General features: G+C 46.9%; 1 protein-coding gene across 2 annotated transcripts in view; it reads right to left on the reverse strand.

Annotated features, from left to right (window-relative positions):
- Positions 1–528: 528 nt before the first annotated feature.
- LOC147709860 (uncharacterized) overlaps positions 529–22,350 on the reverse strand; it is a 124,416-nt gene continuing 102,594 nt past the window's right edge. The window contains exons 1-2 of one of the 2 annotated variants that reach the window (XM_086928314.1): positions 1,727–4,302; positions 529–1,477 (exon numbers count right to left, since the gene is read on the reverse strand). In XM_086928314.1, coding sequence (XP_086784440.1) covers positions 1,476–1,477; positions 1,727–3,890 — 2,166 coding nt within the window. In that variant the 5' untranslated portion in view covers positions 3,891–4,302 and the 3' untranslated portion in view covers positions 529–1,475. Of the gene's footprint in view, positions 4,309–22,350 lie in introns of those variants that run through there. The other variant, XM_086928313.1, reaches the window with a different exon arrangement.

Raw genomic sequence — 22,350 nt, forward strand, 5'->3', positions numbered from 1 at the left:
CGCATGGTGGTCAGCAGAACCTGACTTCTTTCCCTCCCCTACCGAGCATGCCAGGTACTACAGCATTGTCCTGGACAACAAACTCTCTATGAAGAAGCAAATCAACATGATCTCCGCCATCGGTTTCCTCACAATGAGCATGCGCTGAAAGATCTTTTGATGGCTCCCCGCCAGACACCTGCATTCCGCCTCCCTCTTCCTAGCTTAAAATCCCTGAGTCTAAGGCACCAGGAACAGAGGTCGCTCTTACTCCCACCTGGCTGCAAAGACCTGGAATGAACTCCCCCTGCACCTGAGATCTGCCTCATCAGTGAATCTGGAAAGGTCAAGACCTGGCTGTACAACTGATCGGCCACTCAGGACAACAACAACTCCTCACCCAGTGCCTTGAGAACCTCACTGATGATTTGCCGCGCTCAATACCACCTGATTGATTGAGTCTGTAGATTCATATTGATTTTTCTAAGTGGGGACTTTCTGATGCGGTTTTAACTCTCCCTTGTCAATAAATGCCTTGCAAAATTCAGTGCGGTCTTCAGGGTTGACTTTTTATGCAGAGTTAACTCTCCATTTATGAATGCATGGTCGCATTCAATACATTTTTTGAGTTTCTCTCCCGTGTGATCATTCTGATATATTACATTTTGTTTTGTAATCAATCCCTTGTCACATTCTATTCATTAATAGGGTTTCTCTCTAGTGTGGATTTGAATATGCTGCACTAGCTTATTCTTCCTGTGGAAGACTTTATTAAACTCTGTACATACATTGGATTTCTTGTCATGTAGATTTTCGGATGTCGTTTAAGTTTTCCATTTATGATGAATGCATTGTGGTATTCAGTACATACATATGTTTTCTCCCCTGTGTTAACTTCCTGATCTTGTATTACATTTTGCTTTGTAATAAATCCCTTGTTACATTCTATAATGTCATGTGGTTTCTCCTCAGTGTGGACGCTGATATTGCTTTAACTCTCCCTTTATAATAAATACCTTGCCACATGGGGTGCAGTTGAATGGTCACCCTCCATTAGGAATAAATGCAATGTCACATTTTGTACAATTATATGGTTTCTTTCATGTGTGAACATTCGAATGTATTTTTAAACTTTGCTTTGTAATAACTGCAGAGTAACATTCAGTACAACCATATTGTTTCTCCCCACTGTGGAATTTCTGGTGTAGTATTTATCTTTGCCTAGTAATACATGCCGTGTTGCATTATGCACATTCATCGGGTTTCTCTCTTACGTGGACTATCTGATGTTGCAGAAGATGCAACTTTCTAATAAATGGCTTCTCACATTCAGTGCAGTTGAATTGTCTCTCTCCGGTGGGGATTTTCTAATGTTGCTTCACCTCTCCATTGATTATAAATGCTTTGTCACATTCTGTACATTGATATGGTTTCTCTCCAGTTTGGACCTTTTGATGTCGCTTCAGCAGTCGATTGGTTGTAAATGGTTTGCCAAATTCTGTACATTTATATGGTTTCTCCCCAGTGTGGACTTTTTGATGTTCCATTAGATGTGACTTTCTAATAAATGCTTTGTCACACTCTGTACATTGATATGGTTTTTCCCCAGTGTGGATATTATGATGTCGCTTTAGCTGTACAATTGTTTTAAATGCTTTTTCACATTCTGTACATTGATATGCTTTCTCTCCAGTGTGGACTTTCTGATGTTCCATTAGATGTAACTTTCTAATGAATGCTTTGTCACATTCTGTACATTGATATGGTTTCTCCCCAGTGTGGATTTTCTGATGTTGCTTTAGCTCTCCATTTGATTTAAATGATTTGGCACATTCTGTACATTGATATAATCTCTCTCCAGTGTGGATTTTCTGATGTTGGTTTAGCACTCCATTTGTTATAAATGCTTTGTCACATTCTGTACATTTATATGGTTTCTCTCCAGTGTGGATTTTCTGATGTTGCGTTAGCGCTCCATTGCTTATAAATGCTTTGTCACACTCCGTACATTGATATGGTTTCTCCCCAGTGTGGAATTTCTGATGTAGCTTTAGCTCTCCGTTTCTTTTAAATGATTTGTCACACTCTGTACATTGATATGGTTTCTCCCCAGTGTGGATTTTGTGATGTTGCTTTAGCTCTCCATTTGTTTTAAATGGTTTGTCACATTCTGTACATTGATATGATCTCTCTCCAGTGTGGATTTTCTGATGTCGGTTTAGCTCTCCATTTGTTACAAATGATTTGTCACATTCTGTACATTGATATGGTTTCTCTCCAGTTTGGACCTTTTGATGCCGCTTCAGCTGTCGATTGGTTGTAAATGATTTGCCACATTCTGTACATTTATATGGTTTCTCCCCAGTGTGGACTTTTTGATGTTCCATTAGATGTGACTTTCTAATAAATGCTTTGTCACACTCTGTACATTGATATGGTTTTTCCCCAGTGTGGATATTATGATGTCGCTTTAGCTGTACAATTGTTTTAAATGCTTTTTCACATTCTGTACATTGATATGCTTTCTCTCCAGTGTGGACTTTCTGATGTTCCATTAGATGTAACTTTCTAATGAATGCTTTGTCACATTCTGTACATTGATATGGTTTCTCCCCAGTGTGGATTTTCTGATGTTGCTTTAGCTCTCCATTTGATTTAAATGATTTGGCACATTCTGTACATTGATATAATCTCTCTCCAGTGTGGATTTTCTGATGTTGGTTTAGCACTCCATTTGTTATAAATGCTTTGTCACATTCTGTACATTTATATGGTTTCTCTCCAGTGTGGATTTTCTGATGTTGCGTTAGCGCTCCATTGCTTATAAATGCTTTGTCACACTCCGTACATTGATATGGTTTCTCCCCAGTGTGGATTTTCTGATGTCGCTTTAGCTCTCCATTTCTTTTAAATGATTTGTCACACTCTGTACATTGATATGGTTTCTCCCCAGTGTGGATTTTGTGATGTTGCTTTAGCTCTCCATTTGTTTTAAATGATTTGTCACATTCTGTACATTGATATGATCTCTCTCCAGTGTGGATTTTCTGATGTCGGTTTAGCTCTCCATTTGTTATAAATGCTTTGTCACATTCTGTACATTTATATGGTTTCTCTCCAGTGTGGATTTTCTGATGTTGCGTTAGCGCTCCATTTCTTATAAATGCTTTGTCACAGTCTGTACATTGATATGGTTTCTCCCCAGTGTGGAATTTCTGATGTAGCTTTAGCTCTCCATTTCTTTTAAATGATTTGTCACACTCTGTACATTGATATGGTTTCTCCCCAGTGTGGATTTTATGATGTCGCTTTAGCTGTCCAGTTGTTTTAAATGCTTTTTCACATTCTGTACATTGATATGCTTTCTCCCCAGTGTGGACTTTCTGATGTTCCATTAGATGTGACTTTCCAATAAATGCTTTGTCACACTCTGTACATTGATATGGTTTTTCCCCAGTGTGGATTTTATGATGTCGCTTTAGGTGTGCAATTGTTTTAAATGCTTTTTCACATTCTGTACATTGATATGCTTTCTCCCCGGTGTGGACTTTCTGATGTTCCATTAGATGTGACTTTCTAATGAATGCTTTGTCACATTCTGTACATCGATATGATTTCTCCCCAGTGTGGACTTTCTGATGTTCCATTAGATGTGACTTTCTAATGAATGCTTTGACACATTCTGTACATTGATATGGTTTCTCCCCAGTGTGGATTTGCTGATGTTGCTTTAGCTCTCCATTTCTTTTAAATGATTTGTCACATTCTGTACATTGATATGATCTCTCTCCACTGTCGATTTTCTGATGTCCGTTTAGCGCTTCATTTGTTACAAATGCTTTGTCACACTCTGTACATTTATATGGTTTCTCCTCTATGTGGATACTCTGATGCTGCATTAGGTCTTTCATTGCAATGAAAACTTTGTCACAGTCAGTCCATCGATATGGTTCTTCTCCAGTATGATTTTCTGATGTTGCACTTGCTCTTTTTTCTCCCTAATAAATGTGTTGTTACTTTCTAGCTATTCATACGGTTTCTCTTCTGTGTGTTCTTTCTGATCCATGTTAGCTCTTCTTTCGTAGTGAGAACCTTATCAGACTTGCTTCAGTATGTCAGTATGTTATTTCGTCAATGTATTTCAGGTGATCCCTAAGAGCCAAGTACAGACCACATTGGGCAGTTTGGATTTTCTGCTGTAGAAAAAGACGTTGGCGAGGCATTAGCCTTCAAGAGAAGAGATTTCAAGGTGCACTGTTTTTACATCACCTCCTACACAAGTGATGTTTAATGCTTCACCTTTTTTGTTCATTACTTTATTTATTTCACCTGTTGGAAAAAATATATAAAAAAAAACACTGGATAAGCTTAAATGGTAGGTCCATCATGAACATCTATTGCCATTTAATGAGTCATTTAATGAACCACATAGACAAGTGCACTGAAGAAATTCTAGATTACAATTTCAATGTAAAGATGCAATAGAGTGGTTGTGACGTGCACCGGTATCTCTTTTGATCCCAGCACTCACTCCAGACTACCAAAGGGAGTTATCATTCCTTTGTATGTGATCAGTCTACTACCCTCTGAAGGGTAAGATTGGGCCCCTTCCTCCCATCTGCCCAGAAAGACCCATCGGGATGCAGATAAGTGCTAAATCACACCCAACCCTTGCAGTGTCTGGGGCTCTCTAGAAGGAATAGACAAAGGGGTCGGTCACCTAGCTCAGACGTGTACTAGAGACAGGCTGTAAGCACAAAGAGCAGTACAAGCAGAGAAAAGTCCACTTTCTAAAAGTAGCTTTTCTAAAATAGTAATGTTAAATCCGACGTTACCAGTAAAGAGGATTTCTCATTACCATTGCAAAGATATATAACATGAAAAGGCTACTCCTTTCCAATCATGAATTACAGCTTAAAGGTATTCTGAGGAATGATTTCAGGCTGCATATGTGGGTGGCACGGTCAGTGCTGCAGCCTACTAGTAGCAATAATTAGCAGGCCCTGAGCACATGTAGTGCACTTTATTAGGGATATAAGCAAATTAAATATGCCAAACCGAGTATGAGCCCATGTTACCATGTTTAGGGGAGAGAGCACAAACACGTTAGTACTGATTAGCAGTGGTAACAGATGCAGAGTCCTAAAGCCAGCAAAAAACTAGCACAGAAAATGGATGGAGGCAGGAAAAAAGTTGGGCAAAGACCACCCTAAGGCGGTCAGGTTTAAGCAAGCCTTTTCTAGTGAATGGACCACACAACAAAGAGCATCACAATAACGGCGGAAAATATAATCAATTGCTGCAAGGAAGTCCTTTATACTATCAGAGCCCTTGATAGGATCCGGACAATATTCAGAGCATCTTTCACATAGTGTAACTCCAGTGATCAGAGGCTTTGACCAGAGCTACACCAGAAAAAGGAGGTTTACAGCCACAATAAACACACATTGGCAAAGTCAAGAAGTTTCAACTTTTAGACATATAGGCTTTCCCAATGCTGCACAACATCAAGAAAGAACAAGCATTTACAATGCAATGGTTCTCACATTTTTTAGAGTTGGAGCTATAAGTGTAAATATAAATATGTTTTACTCATGCGTTTAGTAGTGGATGGATTTGATGGCAATTGTGTGATTTACAATTAATTTATAAGCCAGAGTATTGATTGGTGTATGGGGATAACTGGGATACAGTTTAAAGCAATCCTGGATTTGTTTTAGCAAATTAATGCTATGCAGTTATTAAGGACACAACAAGAATGCTTTATTACATAAAGGGAAATGCTGGGTTTGGACATATGTAAGCATGGGCGGAAAATCTGTTACGCTCGCGGATTTTCAGTAAATTCGCAATCCGCAAACTCTCGCGAATTTACCAAAAATCCGCAAATTCGCACGCAGCGGATTTTTTTGCTTGGTGATACAATATTGCCGCGTGTGGCGTTCACTTACCGTCATTCAGTGTTTGCCGAGTTGTTTTTCTCGATATTTTGCGAGTGCTGCGTCATTTTGGATCTTGCTGCGGGATCCCGCGGGAGTTTGGCGACGCATCCCGAGAGTTCGCAATTGCGAACATGTAGATGCGGCGGGCAGCAACAATCTCGCACTCGCGAAATTACAAAATTTGCAATTCTGCACAAGAAATCCACCAGCAAGCAGCATAGACCTTCTGAAAATGATGATTTTTATCAGAATAACTCCTCAGGTTGATATTTGGCTGCACTTTTTTGGATTTGAGGCCTTTTTGACTTTCTTCGGATCACTTTTGGATTAGAAATCAACCTTCACAAGTAAGTTTGTTTGGGAAATTACAGTTGCTGTTCTGCAGAAAAACGAGTTTTGCAAAACTGAAAGCACTCAGCAGGTGCAAAAGTTCAAACTCATCATTAGTAACCATTCCCTGTAGTGCTTCCTGAGGGGCCCCTCCAGAGTTCAGTTGCCTATGTTTCTTTGGGGCATTACAGTTGCTGTTCTGCAGAAAAACGAGTTTTGCAAAACTGAAAGCACTCAGCAGGTGCAAAAGTTCAAACTCATCATTAGTAACCATTCCCTGTAGTGCTTCCTGAGGGGCCCCTCCAGAGTTCAGTTGCCTACTTGCAAATATTCTATGACTGTTGGACAGGCCACATAAAGGGCCCGCTCCCCCTCTGCCCGACCAGGCCCGAGCCCGGTCCCTCAAGTGTCACACACCACCACTTCACGTTTGCCGTCCCCTCCGGGACCCCTGCCTCTGAACATATCGACCCCGTGGACCTGATCCACTACTGGCCCGCATGCCCAACCTGGGCGCCATCTTGGACACTACACCACGAGGCCGCGTGGCCTCCGATCGACCCTAACCCTGGGCCTGGCCAGGCCTCCGACATCCCGGCACCACCATCCACCCAGGAGGTGAGCGGACTACTTGGCAGGTCAATGGGAGAAAGAGGTGTCGATGGCTCTCCCCCGCCAGGTAGCGCTCGCCCCCAGCCTCCCCGGGCGCTGGCTCCACCCCCCTGCTGGGTGTCTGAACTCCCTCATCCCGGACCTCCCGACCTCCAAGTGCGAGGGTCCGGACATCAAAGGGCATCAGCCCTATAACTGGGGCAGCTCCAGAGCAGGAAGGCAGTTGTATCCTGGAGTCGAGAGACGCAGAGAAGAACTCATCCTTGACGGACTACTGGCGCTGCCGTAGCCCTGCCTTGCGAACTATCGTCCTGCCTGCTGGCGCTGCCGCAACCTTCGTAACCTTCATCGTCGTCGGGACCTGCTGGCGTGGCCGCGGACCGTTTGTAACTACCATCTTCATCGGGACCTGCTGGCTCCGCCGTGGACCGTCGCTTTCTTCATCCACCTCGGGACCTGCTGGCTCCGCCGCGGCCCGACCATCTAGAACGCCGAGCTCGAGGATTGAGAGCTATTTCATCCATTGGTAACAAGACTGTCCCGCTACCCTTTTCCCAACCCAGAGACCAGAATCGAGGGGACCCCTGAGTCCAGACCTCCTTGTTTCATTTTACCGTACTTGAAGAATTGCCTATAAAGTATCGTTGAACCTTAACCTTGTGTGGCGTACGTCTGTGGGGGGGAAGTTACCTGTCTGTACGATCGCTGGAGGTGGCTGTCCCCGCAGACCTCTCCCCTTATCCTCGGCCGACCCTCCCGGTCCGTCTAACAATGACCCTGCTCTGACCCTCACAGCAGGCTCTTAGAAGTAGGCCACAAAGGTCCTGGGAAAAAAAATTGCACTGCAACAGAAAGCAGATTACAGATAAGGAAGCAGGTGCCAGACAGGAAGTTTAAATTCAGTGACACATTAATCAACCCCAAATTAATTCATGTCAGTTGAAGCAGGGCAGGTGTGCTTGCTTCCCCCCCCCCCCATAATGTACAGTGATGAATCAGAGGGTGGCAGTGATGTACCAGAGGGTGGCATGGGTGAATCAGAGGGTGGCAGTGGTGAAACAGAGGGTGCTGTGAACCTGTGATGATGAACCAGACGTAGAAACAAAAAAGTCGCGACCGTTGCGAGCCGACAAGTAAGTTCGCAATTGCGAACTGGTACAAAACCCTGGCGAACTGGCAGAAACCCTTGCGAACACACAAAAAAAATCCGCAAATTTGCGAGAATTCGAGGATTTTGCGGATTGAGAGTTCGCAAATACGCAAATTCGCGAACGCCAGATTCGCAAAATTCGCCCATGCTTAGAAATGTTGAACCCAAGAGAATAAAAGTCATCTGATTATTTTATTTGTGGATATTTAATAACGTTAAGCAGTATGATGGTGCTAATTTTACCTGATTTTTAACACCCTATTGGGTGGCTGCTATGAATCTGGTGCAATTATCCCTAGGGGTCCACAACAAGCAGAATAAAGAGAAAATTCCAGTTTGTAACTAGTATGTTTGTGCACAGGGTAATGAAACATAGCCAGTGTTGGACTTGGCCCTTTTTGCAGGATCATCCCTGAACTTTTTGCCTTCCTCCTATATTTTATCTGACCTGTTGTTGGCTGTTTTATGACAATGGCCACTTTACCACTGCTGACCAGTGCTAATGTACATATGCTCTCCCTATTGTAAATTGCTGTATTGATAAGTGATTCCATGATTGGCTAATTTGGTTTACTTGTCAGACCCTAGTACAATGCACCAGGAGTGCCCATGGCTTGTAAATCCAAATACTGCTGGTGGGCTTGCAGCACCGGTTGTGCCACCCACAGAAGCAGCCTTGTAAAGTGTGTCCAAGGTCTGCCATTGCAGAGCCTGCGTGCAGTCTGGTACGGTCATGCTGACTGGGCCAAGTGCACCCACTTGCCAGTCCCTAAACCTTCCCTTTTCTTCATATCAGACACCCCTATGGTAGGCCCAATGGCAGGGTGCATTCTAAGTATAAGGTAGAACATGCCCTGGTGTGTGTGGCATGTCCTAATTAACCCTGGTCAAAGCACTACACTACGCTTGTGTAGTTTGCGAAGTTTGCGCAACTTCGCACTACGCGAGCTGCACGTAGCACAGTGCGAACACGCGTAGTGCAGCGTAGCGTAGTGCAGTGGTCATTTTTTGCTTGTTCGCGGTCCTCAACGTCATGTTCGTGACCGCGAGTAAGCAAAATGGCATCCTGGCGAGATTCTCAACCCGGGGAGGTCAGGTTTCTCATTGCGAGTGGTTGTGCATGCTCGCGACCGCTCGCAATGAGAAACTACCAGTTTGCTTTGAGAAAGCTGCAGCTCGAGTAAAAAATCTATTCGAGCTGCAGAAAACTACAGCTCGCACTGTGCAAGATGCCGTTTTCAATGATTGCACAGTGCCGTATGCTTGTCCGCACTGTGCAATCATTAAAAATGCATCTTGCACAGTGCGAACATGCTACTACGCAGCTCACGTAGTGCTACGTGAAGTTCGCGTAGTGCGAAGTGCACTTCGCGTAGCTTCATGTAGCGCTACTTCACGAACTACGCCCACCCTTAGTCCTAATAGTGAATTACAGCCATTTTAGTGTTTCACTATTGCAAGGCCACCTGTTCTCTATAGGCCAGAATGGGCAGTTATATAATTACATCTTATAATCCTAACTGAATCAGGGAACATGGTAGACATTTGAGTTTAGTAGGCCTAAACTCAGAATGATAAAGTACACCTTTTAGTGAAGTTGTACTTAACATTCTGTGTTTGAAAATACTACTTTTAGAAAGTAGGTCTTTTCTTGTCTAACTATCCAAGCCTGCCTCTGCTATATTGTGTATTCCCTGTCTGGAGTTTGAGTGACAGGGCTGGGGAATTCCAAGAGACAGAATGAATCTGCCCAGTGGTGAATAGAGAGATCTGCATCTAGATGGGAGGGAGGAGTTGCACCTGGGACCTGAATAGGACTGTGCCTGCCCCCCCCCCAAAGTGCTGGCTCCACCACCTGTGGTGAGTCTGATGTCTGTGCCCTGCACTGTGAAAGGAGAGAAGGAATCATGTAAACAGAGTGCTCCAGAACTGGTTTGGACTGAGCAAAGGCCCATCTGCCTCCAGAGGACAAAGGATTTTGGGGTATAAATATTGGGACCCTGATCCCAAGAAATTAGATCACTTTTGGACTACAAGGAGAAACCTTTACTGAGGAGAGGAACCTGAAGAAACTGAGGAGAGACTATTCCCAAGCAGAAGTGCTGCCTGGAGGATTGGCCTGCAGTGGTTGCCTTACTGCCAAAGGAAGAAGAAAGAAACTTTGTGTACTTTGCTTTCAACTTGGGAAGGATCTCCAAGGCCTTGGAACAAAGCTTGCCTCCTGCTGAAGTCTCAGGGACAACAGACTTCAACCACAAGCTCCCCAAAGTTCTTTGGAACTGCCTGCTGCTGTTTTGGGCCTTCTGAGGAACTGCGTGTCACAAGGAGCTGGAAGCGGAACTCAACGAATGCGAAGCGTGTCGCCGTCGCTGCTGCTGCTGCCGTCGCACTTCTGAAAAATGGAATCGCCGCTGGAGTTGTCGCACTGCACTGCATCGAGAAATGCGTGCCGCAACAAAGAGGAAGCGTGTTGCCATTGCTGCTGGCTGCCGGTCGCACTTCTGGACAACAGACTTCAACCCCCAGCTCCCCAGAGTTCTTTGGAAGTGCCTGCTGCTGTTTTGGGCCTTCTAAGGAACTGCATGTCGCAAGGAGCTGGAAGCGGGACTCAACAAGAACGAAGCGTGTCGCTACAAAGAGGAAGCGTGTCGCCGTCGCTGCAGCCTGCCGGTCGCACTTCTGAACAAGGGTGTCCCCGCTGGAACTGTCGCATTGCACTGCATCGGAGAAAGTGCCTCGCATCCCCGAGAAGCGCGCCGCCGGAGCTGCTGCCATCGCATTTCTGAACAAGGATGTCGCCGCTGTAGTTGTCGCATCGTGCGGAAGCTTCAAGCATCATGGAGAAGAGTGTCGCAGTTGGAGCTGTTGCCGACGCACTTCTGAACAAGGGTGTCGCTGCTGCAGTCCATGCATCGAACCGAGAACTTCTCGCATCCCCTGAGAAGCGTGCCGCATTGAGAAGATCTTCACGTCTTTATTTCTTTGCACCTGAACTTTGCTGCATTTCCCTCACTGCGACATTGCTTGTAGTGGAAGGGCAAAGCAACCTAAGGTACATTGACGCAAAGTGTTGCATCTTAAGAACTGAACTAAGCTAAAACTACCATCTTACTGGTTTTGTGGTAATTCTAGATAATGTATACTTATTTTTGATATAAAACCTTGTGTGGTGTCCATCTGTAGTGTTGTCACTGGGTTACTGTATATGGTCACAAATGCTTTACACACTGCCTCTGAGATAAGCCTGTCTTCTCGTGCCAAGCTACCAAGGGGGTGAGCAGGGGTTATTTTAGGAGTGTACACCCTTACCCTGACTAGAGGAAATGTACAGGAATTTATATAGTGCAAATCACCAAGCGGTTTCTAAGCGCTTGCTTAGGGAACCCGTCCTGGTATTCCCCTGAGATAACCCCGGCAGGGTATCTGCAAGGTGAAAGCCAGGCATCCCGCCGCGAGGGGCCGTTGTGGAGATTAAGCAAGCTATTGCCCAGAGTCGCAGAGTGTGAACCCGTGAATCGAGTAGGCACCGGAGCGAGAATTGTCGAGTCCATGGACAATTTAGGACTCAAGACCCCGCCGATCCGGGAATTGAACCCTGGTTCCAGGCTGACCTCTGCTTCCAGGTCTTCCTCCTCTAACCAGTGAGCCACACTTCTCCACAAGGGATCCCTATTTGTCACAAGTACCTACCTGTGCCAAATAGCGACCCCCAAATCTAACAGCCTGAGGTTGTAATGATAGGATGAACATGGAGACAGACTGGGGACGCACAGGATGCATAGGCTTGGGGAGCAGAGGCACGATGAACAGGGCTACATTGAGACAAAGTGAGCTTAAGCAGACTCAGGAATTATAGGTTATGAAGGTAGAGATACATAAACCAAAGGGTGTGCATTTGGGGGTGTGGACAAACATTGGAGCACAGGGCATCAACAAGGCATAAGAAGAGGAGAATGAACACCCGTCAAGGCACAGAGACTGGGGGTGCAAGCTATAGATCCACAGTGGGAGGGAAGATGACTGGTGAGAGCTAGCGTATTGCAGGGAGGCAGGGATTCAGTGAGCACATACAGCTGTGGAAAACCCGAAGTGATGTATCGCTGCGTGAACCCATTAGGAGGTAGCAAAGAAGTGTCCCGAATGTTTACTCTCATTGTCCTAAATTTACACCAATGCCAGTTGGTCACCCTAGGTGATAGAGATGCATAGAGCACCGTGGTGGGCCTAGGAGAGAGGCAAAGGCTAGTGCCTGGGAGGAGGTAAAGGCAAGGCAAGCAGAGTGCTTTAGGTGAAGGAGACAAAGAAAGTACTCCGGGAAGATGGGGCATAGGGGATTGCTTCAAAGGAAGGAGATTGTAAAAGAAAAACCCAGCGCTGGTGAATTGCATTCTCAATGACATGGAGTCAACATGTAAACCTACCTGGTCAGTAAAGGCTTTGAGGGTGGAGCCATGTCAGGATTTCACAATATCCACCTGAATCTTATTTACATGCGATAATGAAAATGGGAACCAGAATGGGTGTGTAATCTGGCCCTCATCAACCTGCATTGGGTGACCATAATTTATAAACAATTAGAAAGCATGATCACTATGCTTCCACAAGAAGAGCAGGCATCTTTTTGATGCTAATATTCATATCCAAAATTAAACTCACTCTCATAAATAAAAAATGCTCTAGCTAGGAAGGCATGTGTTATTGATATGGATTGAGTGACTAGATTATTGCCTTATTAAAATACAAGCCTTTTGAGAAGGCAAGCTGCCGGTCAAGAGTGCTGGTTATTCCTTCCTCCTCAAGTGTCACACATGGCTCGCCACTAATAGAAAAGTACCCGACTCCAGGAACTGGAAGGGATTTAGCATATGACAACTCTACAGAGGGTTCATCTTACAAAGTTGAGTTTTTAACAAACCAGTGAGGTATGAGAGCCCACTTCAGAGAATTGCAAAAGACACACAATTGATGAACGGAATGCAGAACAAATCAAATTCCCCCCAGTCAGGAGAATTCCTCAGTCTCGGAGCACGGGCAACTTGTCAATTCAAAGTCTAAAATAGGAATTCAACTGTTTGAGAATAACACTTATTTTATAAAAGATAATTACATTCCATGCACATTATACACAATAGATATGCGAGTAAACTCATCTGTTTTCTTTTAGCTAACCATAATTCACATTAGCCAAATCCAAAGTAGTCTTTGCCGTAAAATAAAGATTTCATGATAATTTTTATGCTTGTGGGAGAATGTACGTTTATCATATGACTGAGGATTAAAGAGGTCATGTTTGTTTTTTATTCTCAGATGGACAGATTAAGGAATGAGTAAGGGCCTAATCACACAACGAGAGCTAATGGAACATCTTTTAAAGAGTAAAAACATGCGGAGAATGGTCTGTAAATTCAAACATATGTTGTGCTGAGGTTTTTTTTCTGCAATAGAAAAAGCCACATCTGCACGTGCATTCAAAAGGGGACCATTTTTAGAAAGTCTCCAAGGTTTTTCAAATTAAGCACAAAAAACACATGGATTGTGTTCCGATGCCACCCTGCATTTATTTGCGGTTCAATCTCGCCATTTCGCCTGCGCATTTTATGCCGAGGAAAATGAAATTTTTTTGGAACAGCACTTGGAATTTTCACACTTGACTGCCCCAGCCAGTCAGGTTTTTAACAGCTGTTCACGGCCTCCAGATAACTGGACGGCTCAGGGGAGGGGATGCGAGCACATCCCAGCCTTTGAGGGCTGGGACTGGAGAGGGGACCATGTGCCTGAAGCCCTGGCCCCCAAACTGCAGCCAGATGAGCCCAGTGGTAAGTCAGTGTAGGCAGACAGAGGGCACACTGTATACTCATCTGCTGTCCGTCGGTCCTGCAGAAGCAGCTGATGTCTAGACGTCTCTTTAACCTGCCGACGGCTCACTGGGGAGTTAAAGCAAGGTTCATCCCTGCCGTAGCTCTGTGGCCGAGACTCATTCAATGTTTACTCACAAGGTTCATCCCTGCCGTAGCTCTCTGCCGAGACTCATTCAATGTTTACTCACAAGGTTCCTTCCCTGCTGTAGCTCTCTGGCCGAGACTCCTTCAATATTTACTCACAAGGTGTTCCTTCTTTGCTATAGCTCTCTGGTCGAGACACATTCAATGTTTACTCACAAGGTTCCTTCCCTGCCGTAGGTCTCTGGCCGAGACACATTCAATGTTTACTCACAAGGTTCCTTCCCTGCTCTAGCTCTCTGGCCGAGACTCCTTAAATGTTTACTCACAAGGTTCCTTCCCTGCTGTAGCTCCCTGACCGAGACTCATTCAATGTTTACTCACAAGGTTCCTGCCCTGCTCTAGCTCCCTGACCGAGACTCCTTAAATGTTTACTCACAAGGTTCCTTCCCTGCTGTAGCTCCCTGACCGAGACTCCTTAAATGTTTACTCACAAGGTTGCTTCCCTGCTGTTTGTTGCTCTCTGGCCGAGACTCATTCAATGTTTACTCACAAGGTTCCTTCCCTGCTGTTGCTCTCTGGCCGAGACTCATTCAATGTTTACTCACAAGGTTCCTTCCCTGCTGCTGCTCTCTGGCCGAGACTCATTCAAAGTTCACTCACAAGGTTCCTGCCCTGCTGTTGCTCTCTGGCCGAGACTCATTCAATGTTTACTCACAAGGTTCCTTTCTTGCTTTTGCTCTCTGGCCGAGACTCCTTCAATGTTTACTCACAAGGTTCCTTCCCTGCTGTAGCTCTCTGGCCGAGACTCCTTCAATGTTTACTCACAAGGTGTTCCTTCTTTGCTATAGCTCTCTGGTCGAGACACATTCAATGTTTACTCACAGGGTTCCTTCCCTGCCGTAGGTCTCTGGCCGAGACTCCTTAAATGTTTACTCACAAGGTTCCTTCCCTGCTGTAGCTCCCTGACCGAGACTCATTCAATGTTTACTCACAAGGTTCCTGCCCTGCTCTAGCTCCCTGACCGAGACTCCTTAAATGTTCACTCACAAGGTTCCTTCCCTGCTGTAGCTCCCTGACCGAGAGTCCTTAAATGTTTACTCACAAGGTTGCTTCCCTGCTGTTTGTTGCTCTCTGGCCGAGACTCATTCAATGTTTACTCACAAGGTTCCTTCCCTGCTGTTGCTCTCTGGCCGAGACTCATTCAATGTTTACTCACAAGGTTCCTTCCCTGCTGTAGATCTCTGGCCGAGACTCATTCAATGTTTACTCACAAGGTTCCTTCCCTGCCGTAGCTCTCTGGCCGAGACTCATTCAATGTTTACTCACAAGGTTCCTTCCCTGCTGTTGCTCTCTGGCCGAGACTCATTCAATGTTTACTCACAAGGTTGCTTCCCTGCTGTTTGTTGCTCTCTGGCCGAGACTCATTCAATGTTTACTCACAAGGTTCCTTCCCTGCTGTTGCTCTCTGGCCGAGACTCATTCAATGTTTACTCACAAGGTTCCTTCCCTGCTGTAGCTCTCTGGCCGTGACTCATTCAATGAGTACTCACAAGGTTGCTTCCCTGCCGTAGCTCTCTGGCCGAGACTCATTCAATGTTTACTCACAAAGTTCCTTCCCTGCTGTTGCTCTCTGGCCGAGACTCATTCAATATGTACTCACAAGGTTGCTTCCCTCCCGTAGCTCTCTGGCCGAGACTCATTCAATGTTTACTCACAAGGTTCCTTCCCTGCTGTAGCTCTCTGGCCGAGACTCATTCAATGTTTACTCACAAGGTTCCTGCCCTGCTCTAGCTCTCTGGCCGAGACTCATTCAATGTGTACTCACAAGGTTGCTTCCCTGCCGTAGCTCTCTGGCCGAGACTCATTCAATGTTTACTCACAAGGTTCCTTCCCTGCTGTAGCTCTTTAGCTGCGACTCATTCAATGTTTACTTACAAGGTTCCTTCCCTGCTGTAGCTCTCTGGCTGAGACTCATTCAATGTTTACTCACGCTCCTCCTTGAAGCCGCACGCGTAGCGCTCACCAGGTTGCACAGCTCTGCCGGTTTCCCAGCTGAAGGGGCAGTGCTGCTCAAATAAAACAAGCATTTGCAATGCAATGGGAAGCCGCCTTTACAACGAGGTAAATAAATCGCATGCATTTGCCCCACATTTTTTCAGCACGCATTTTTTACCGCGATTATACATTTACATAGCATTCCAATACTACAAATTTAAGGTAAGTTGGGGGGAGTGAACGGTCTAAATATAAAAACAATGCGTGGTATTTGAATGAGATGAAAATGCATAATTGCGAGAAAAAAAATGCATGCAATATATATACCAGCGTTGTACCATCATACAACCCAATGCAATACGTAACACATTTGCGAGAGTTTAAGCTATTAGCATTGTGAATGTCAGTGCCTTTTATTTATATGTTTTGATAATTAACACATAAATAAAAGACATTGTCATTTAAAATGCCAATAGCTCAAATTCTTGTAAATGCGAGACCTATTTCATTTCAAAGAAGCAGCAGACATTATCCCGGGCTGCTTGGAAAGTGAAAGCGCGCATGGTGCACTGTATGTTGCAGGAAAGCATGTCGTGGCTGTAGTATGAGAAACTCAATAAAGTGGTCTTTACAGACTAAATAACATGTAACAACAGAAGTAAAAGGGTAAGTCCTCATGGGAGGTTACAAACGAAGACAAGGCGGTACTAAGGAGGGACAAACAAGCCTGTTAACAAATCAGAAGTCAGCATGTACGAAGAACATTGACACAAGCCAATGACAAATATGGGTAGACAGTGGGCAGGGCTTCACGTCTATTCTCAAATACAGTATATCTCCCAGAGCAGAACATACACTCCCCAAGCTCGACCTAAAAAGGCAGTTCTCCTTTTCTTTGTTTAAACTGCACCTGCAATGGGGCTCTTTGACCTGCCTTCACCTTGGCCTTTGGCTCTGGCAGCAGGCATCATGTCACAACTCAACTGTAATAAGTTATTACTGTCTAATTGTGGCCAACCTCAATAAGAAAACAACAGATCTACTCTACTGTAATAATGTATAGATTCCAGCCGAGACGTCGCAGTGGCCCCAGAAACATACTGTAGAGAATATGAAAGGCAGGTCGCTTGACAGAAAAGTCAATGTCACCTAAATAAAGTGAGACTGGTCATAGCCCTCTCTCTTTCTTCAGATCTTTTTCCCCTGGAAATTCTTCTTCAATAGCTGATAAGGATGCACTTATTGAAACACCTTTCCTTACTGCATTGCTTGAGTTGCTATACGACAACATGAATATATCAAGGTGTTACCAGACATCATATGCACGGTTTTGATACTTAAACTACATAACATAACATAACATACCATTTTGGCTACAAGTGAAAAAACAACTGATTGTTAATACTAAAGAGCTCCCATTTTTCATTAAAGAGGTGCCACACAAGTTTAAAAAAGCAGTGAGGGAAAGAAGATGGAGGGCATGACCAAGAACTGTAACATAAATAAAATAAAATATCCCAACCATATGTGGCCACGTGAACTTAATGAAAACCGCAGCAAAAAGCCCGTGGTTTCACAAGGATTTTGAGCACTTGAATTCTCGCTCCCTCAATGCGCTTGCGCGTATTGTAGGTCACGAGACCTGAATAAAATATCCCTACCATATGTAAACAGCATATTGCAAGTCACTGGGAGGTCAATGACTTTATCTTGCAATATCCTTTTAACGTAAACCAGGGGGTAGTTTATACCTTAGATTATTCACAAAGTATTCACACATTTCGAAATATATCAGCAAATGTGTTCTATTATAATCTGTTGCAATTTCCTTTACCACAATAAGTAGTTCTGCCTTCTACATGGTACAGTTGTGTACAGCACCCAAAGAGATGAATTCCTCATATGAACAAAACCATACCACAGAATGCTTGAATCACATGTTTTAAAAAAACACAGATAGGAATTCCTTATAATGACAGCTGATGGACTCAGAGAGGAAGCTTCAGATCTTGAGGTAAAGCAAATAGAAGTTAACCTGGTCAGTTATTAATGTAAGCAGAGGCGACTGCAGATGTGCCAGGTGGTCTATACACAGAAGTATATAAATAAATGAATAAATCTGCAGGTCTTGAAGAATAAGGCTTGTTTTCATAGTTGCTCCTATTTATTTGCAAGGCTGTTGTATTCCTGCTAGTGAGAGGCTGATTGCACAAACATGTTAAGAAGGTGCTGTAATTAGCACACGCACACATGCAAATGCCATGTGGAAATCGGTCCTCATAGCACGCTAGTCCTCACAGTGGTGTGTGTCTTGTTTTGTCAGTGTTTACCAACACTGGGAGGAGCTACCAATGTATGTGAAAAAATGAAACACACACACACTACAAATACTTAGATTTTGAAATGTACTGATTTATGCAAAGAAGAGGAATCAAAAATGACCCATTGGGGGTAGGTTTGTGTTTCTGGGCATGTTTGGAATGTGTCACGTGGAAGGTCGTGAAAGACCCACAAGGGAGTTAATCGCTGGAGAATGACGTCAACAAGCAGCATCTCAGTCTGGCAGAATGAGTGACGTGCCTTGAAATTCCTGCCACGGACGCCTGAGTCTCATGACAACGAACAGATGCCCCTCTGACCCACATATGAATGAGAGGGGAGGCTACCAGCAGCGCAACATGAGACAGACAGGGAACACATTACCAGCAGAGCAACATGAGACAGACAGGGAACCCATTACCAGCAGAGCAACATGAGACAGACAGGGAACCCATTACCAGCAGAGCAACATGAGACAGACAGGGAACCCATTACCAGCAGAGCAACATGAGTGTTGGACAGGCCACATGAAGGGCTCGCTCCCTCCCCGCATGCCAGGGCCAGGACACCGGCTCTCCAGGTGTTACCCCCAGAAGCAACCCGCACCCCGTCCCCTACGGGACTCCTGCCCCCGGACATCTCTGTATCATTGGGCCGAGCCACTGTCAGCTCCATCGCCCGGCTCAGCCGCCATCTTGGACACTGCACCACGAGGCCGCGCGGCCTCCACTCGACTCTAACCCTGGGCCTGGCAAGGCCCCGACATCCCGGCACCACCATCCACCCAGGAGGTGAGCGGACCACTTGGCAGGTCAATGGGAGAAAGAAGTGTCGATGGCTCTCCCCCGCCAGGTGCCAATCGCTCCCAGCTCCCCCGGGTGCTGGCTCCACCCCCCTGCTGGGTGTCTGGACTCCCTCATCCCGGACCCCCCGACCTCCAAGTGCGAGGGTCCGGACATCAAAGGGCGCCAGCCCTATAACTGGGGCAGCTCCAGAGCAGGAAAGCAGTTGTATCCTGGAGTCGAGAGACACCGTGAAGAACTCATCCTTGACGGACTGCTGGCGCTGCCGCAGCCCTGCCTTGTGAACTATCGTCTTGCCTGCTGGCGCTGCCGCAACCTTCTGCATCCTTCATCCTCGTCGGGACCTGCTGGCGCTGCCGCGGACCGTTGTAACTACCACCTCCACCGGGACCTGCTGGCGCTGCCGCGGACCGTCGCTACCTTCGATCATCTCGGGACCTGCCGGCGCTGCCGCGGCCCGTCCTCCTACCGTCGCTACCTTCGCTCATCTCGGGACCTGCCGGCGCTGCCGCGGCCCGTCCTCCTAGAACGCCGAGCTCGAGGATTGTGAGCTACCCATCATATCATCGCAACTACCAGATTGGTAACAAGACTGTCCCGCTACCCCCTTTTCTATCCAATAGACTAGAATCGAGGGGACCCCTGAGTCCTGACCTCCTTGTACCATTCTACCGTACCTAAAGATTGCTTATAAAGAACGTTAAACCTTATCTTTGTGTGGTGTACATCTGTGGGGGGGAAGTTACTCGTCTGTACGATCGCTGGAGACGGCTCTCCCCGGAGACCTCTCCCCTTGTCCTCGGCCGACCCTCCAGGTCCGTCTAACATTGGTGGCCAGCGGCGCGATCCGAATCAACGCGTAATCGTACAGAGAGTAACTCACCCCACGACTAAACCACAATGACAACCAAAGAGAGCGGATCCACCGAGAAATTCCAGATGGAGAAATTGGAAGAGTACAGCCATCGTGAGTTGAAACAGTTTTGCATCGAACTAGGCATTGCTACCACCGGTCTGAGCACTAAAGACAATTTCAAGCACGCCATTGAGTCTTGGGCAGAAACCGGGGCCGTCAGACCCCCGGACCAAAACATCGCAGCATCAGAGAGGAACACCACGGCTCCCGAAGAGCGAAGAACGGGTCTCTCGCAGGAAGAGATCCAAGAGAGAGAAAGAAGCAGACTACATGAGTTAGAAATGGCACGGCTCAAAATGGACGGTGAACTAAAATTAGCCGAACAAAAACTGAACCTAGAACATCTGCGGCTCCGAGAAGAACGGGAAGAAAAACAGAGACAAAGAGAACTTGAAGAAAAGAGACTGGCGTACGAACACGAGCACAAACTGGCAGAGTTAGACCTACGGAAGCAAAACAAAGACCTGGGGGTGCCCGAGCAACCGCGCACCCCAGGAGCGACAGAAAAAAAGGTCCACATCCCCAAGGATGTCGTCCGAGAGTTTTTCCGAGACGACGACATACAACAGTGGTTCAAGGCCTACGAGATCGCCATGACCTCCCACCGGATCGATTGAAGTGACTGGGGAGCCGGTCTAAGGGGGAGGTTCGTCAATGAAGGCCGCGATGCCCTGTTACAGCTCCCAGACCATCTAATGACGTCCTATGACCACATGAAGGCTGCCCTCCTCACTCGATATGGGCTCACACCCGAAATGTACCGCCAGAGGTTCCGAGACTGCACCCGAATCCCGGGTACAACTTGGGTGGAATATGTGAACTATTTCAGCCGAGCCTTCGAGGGTTGGATCAAGGGGAGCCACGTAACGACCTAACAGCAACTTTTTAATCTTATGGTGTGGGAGCACCTCTCCAACAACTGCTTCGTCGAGCTCAGGCAGCACCTCCTCGACAGTAAATTGACTGATCCACGGCAGCTCGCCGCCGAGGCTGACCGATGGGAGAGCACCCGAGTAGGCCGGAGTGGGCCGAACGAACAGAACAGGAACAACCAAGGTCAGCACCGTCCCCGAGGAGGAGGAGGAGGCCAGGGACGGGGGAGAGACACCGTCCCGGCCACTCCCGCTACCAGCACCCCGCCTCCGGCCAGCCGGGGCAACCCCCCGATGCGCCCGGGGTTCCGAGCCAATGTCACGTGTCACCGATGCCAGCGAGTCGGCCACTACGCCAATGATCCGAATTGCCCAAAGAACCAGACCCCGGGGACCCGCCAGGTAGCTGCCGTCGCCCTGGAAGGAGAGCAAATCTCCGAAGAACAGGAAGAAAACGAACAAGAACAACAAGAGTGGGAACCGGCCGCCATGGTTCTAGCGTGCCTAGGGGGAGGAGACATGATCCCGCGGGTCCCCCTACCCGCCAACACCAGAAAATACAGTCAGTGGGTGAACATTAATGGGCGCAGGGCTGAAGCCCTACGTGACACGGGGGCCAGTGTGACGGCCGTCCGCTGTCACCTGGTGACCCCAGAACAGATCCTGCCGAACATCCTCTGCCCCGTCCGTTCAGCCGACAATTCCGAGAGTCTGTGTCGGATGGCCTGCGTCCCCTTCGAATGGGGAGGAGTCTCCGGCATGTTGAAGGTGACGGTCCGAGATGATGCCCCCGTGGACTGTCTCCTGGGGAATGATCTCGAGAGTTCCCCGTGGGCCGCCGTGGAAAGAAGAGAGCACCTGGGGATGTTGGGCCTCCCGGACTGGGCGTGCGTAACCACCCGGTCCATGGCCGCCCGTGCCATCTCCCGACCTGAAGAACCAGAATGGCCAGCACCTCCTCCCCCGATCGCTCCAGTGGAAGACACCGACCATACCGACCCCCCAGAGCAAACCCCCGAAGGGCTCGCTCAGCTCCAGGACCTTCCCGACCTGGCTCAGTGGCGTCAAGAAGGGGGGCCCACCCAGGAACAGTTCCGTCAAGAGCAAAAGACCTGTCCCTCCCTCGAGGGACTACGACAGCAAGCCCTCGCCCAGAGCGCGGGAGATACCGCCGGAACCCATTGGATCTATTGGGACAACGACCTGTTGTATAGTGAACAGAGAATCGCAGAGTTAGGGGCCAGTCGAGTGTTGGTGGTGCCCCTCCGTTTTAGAGACTTCCTGTTGAATTTGGCCCACGATGTCCCCCTGGCTGGACACTTGGGACAAGACAAAACCTACAGTCGCCTGGTGACCCACTTTTTCTGGCCAAAGATGAGAAACGACGTCCTCAACCACTGCCGGTCCTGCCCCACGTGCCAGGCCAGCGGGAAGAGCGGCCGCAAACTCAAAGCACCTCTGCAACCCTTCCCAGTTGTTACCACCCCGTT

The sequence above is a fragment of the Lissotriton vulgaris genome, chromosome 6 (assembly GCF_964263255.1).
Source record: "Lissotriton vulgaris chromosome 6, aLisVul1.2, whole genome shotgun sequence".
NCBI classification, from domain to species: domain Eukaryota; kingdom Metazoa; phylum Chordata; class Amphibia; order Caudata; family Salamandridae; genus Lissotriton; species Lissotriton vulgaris.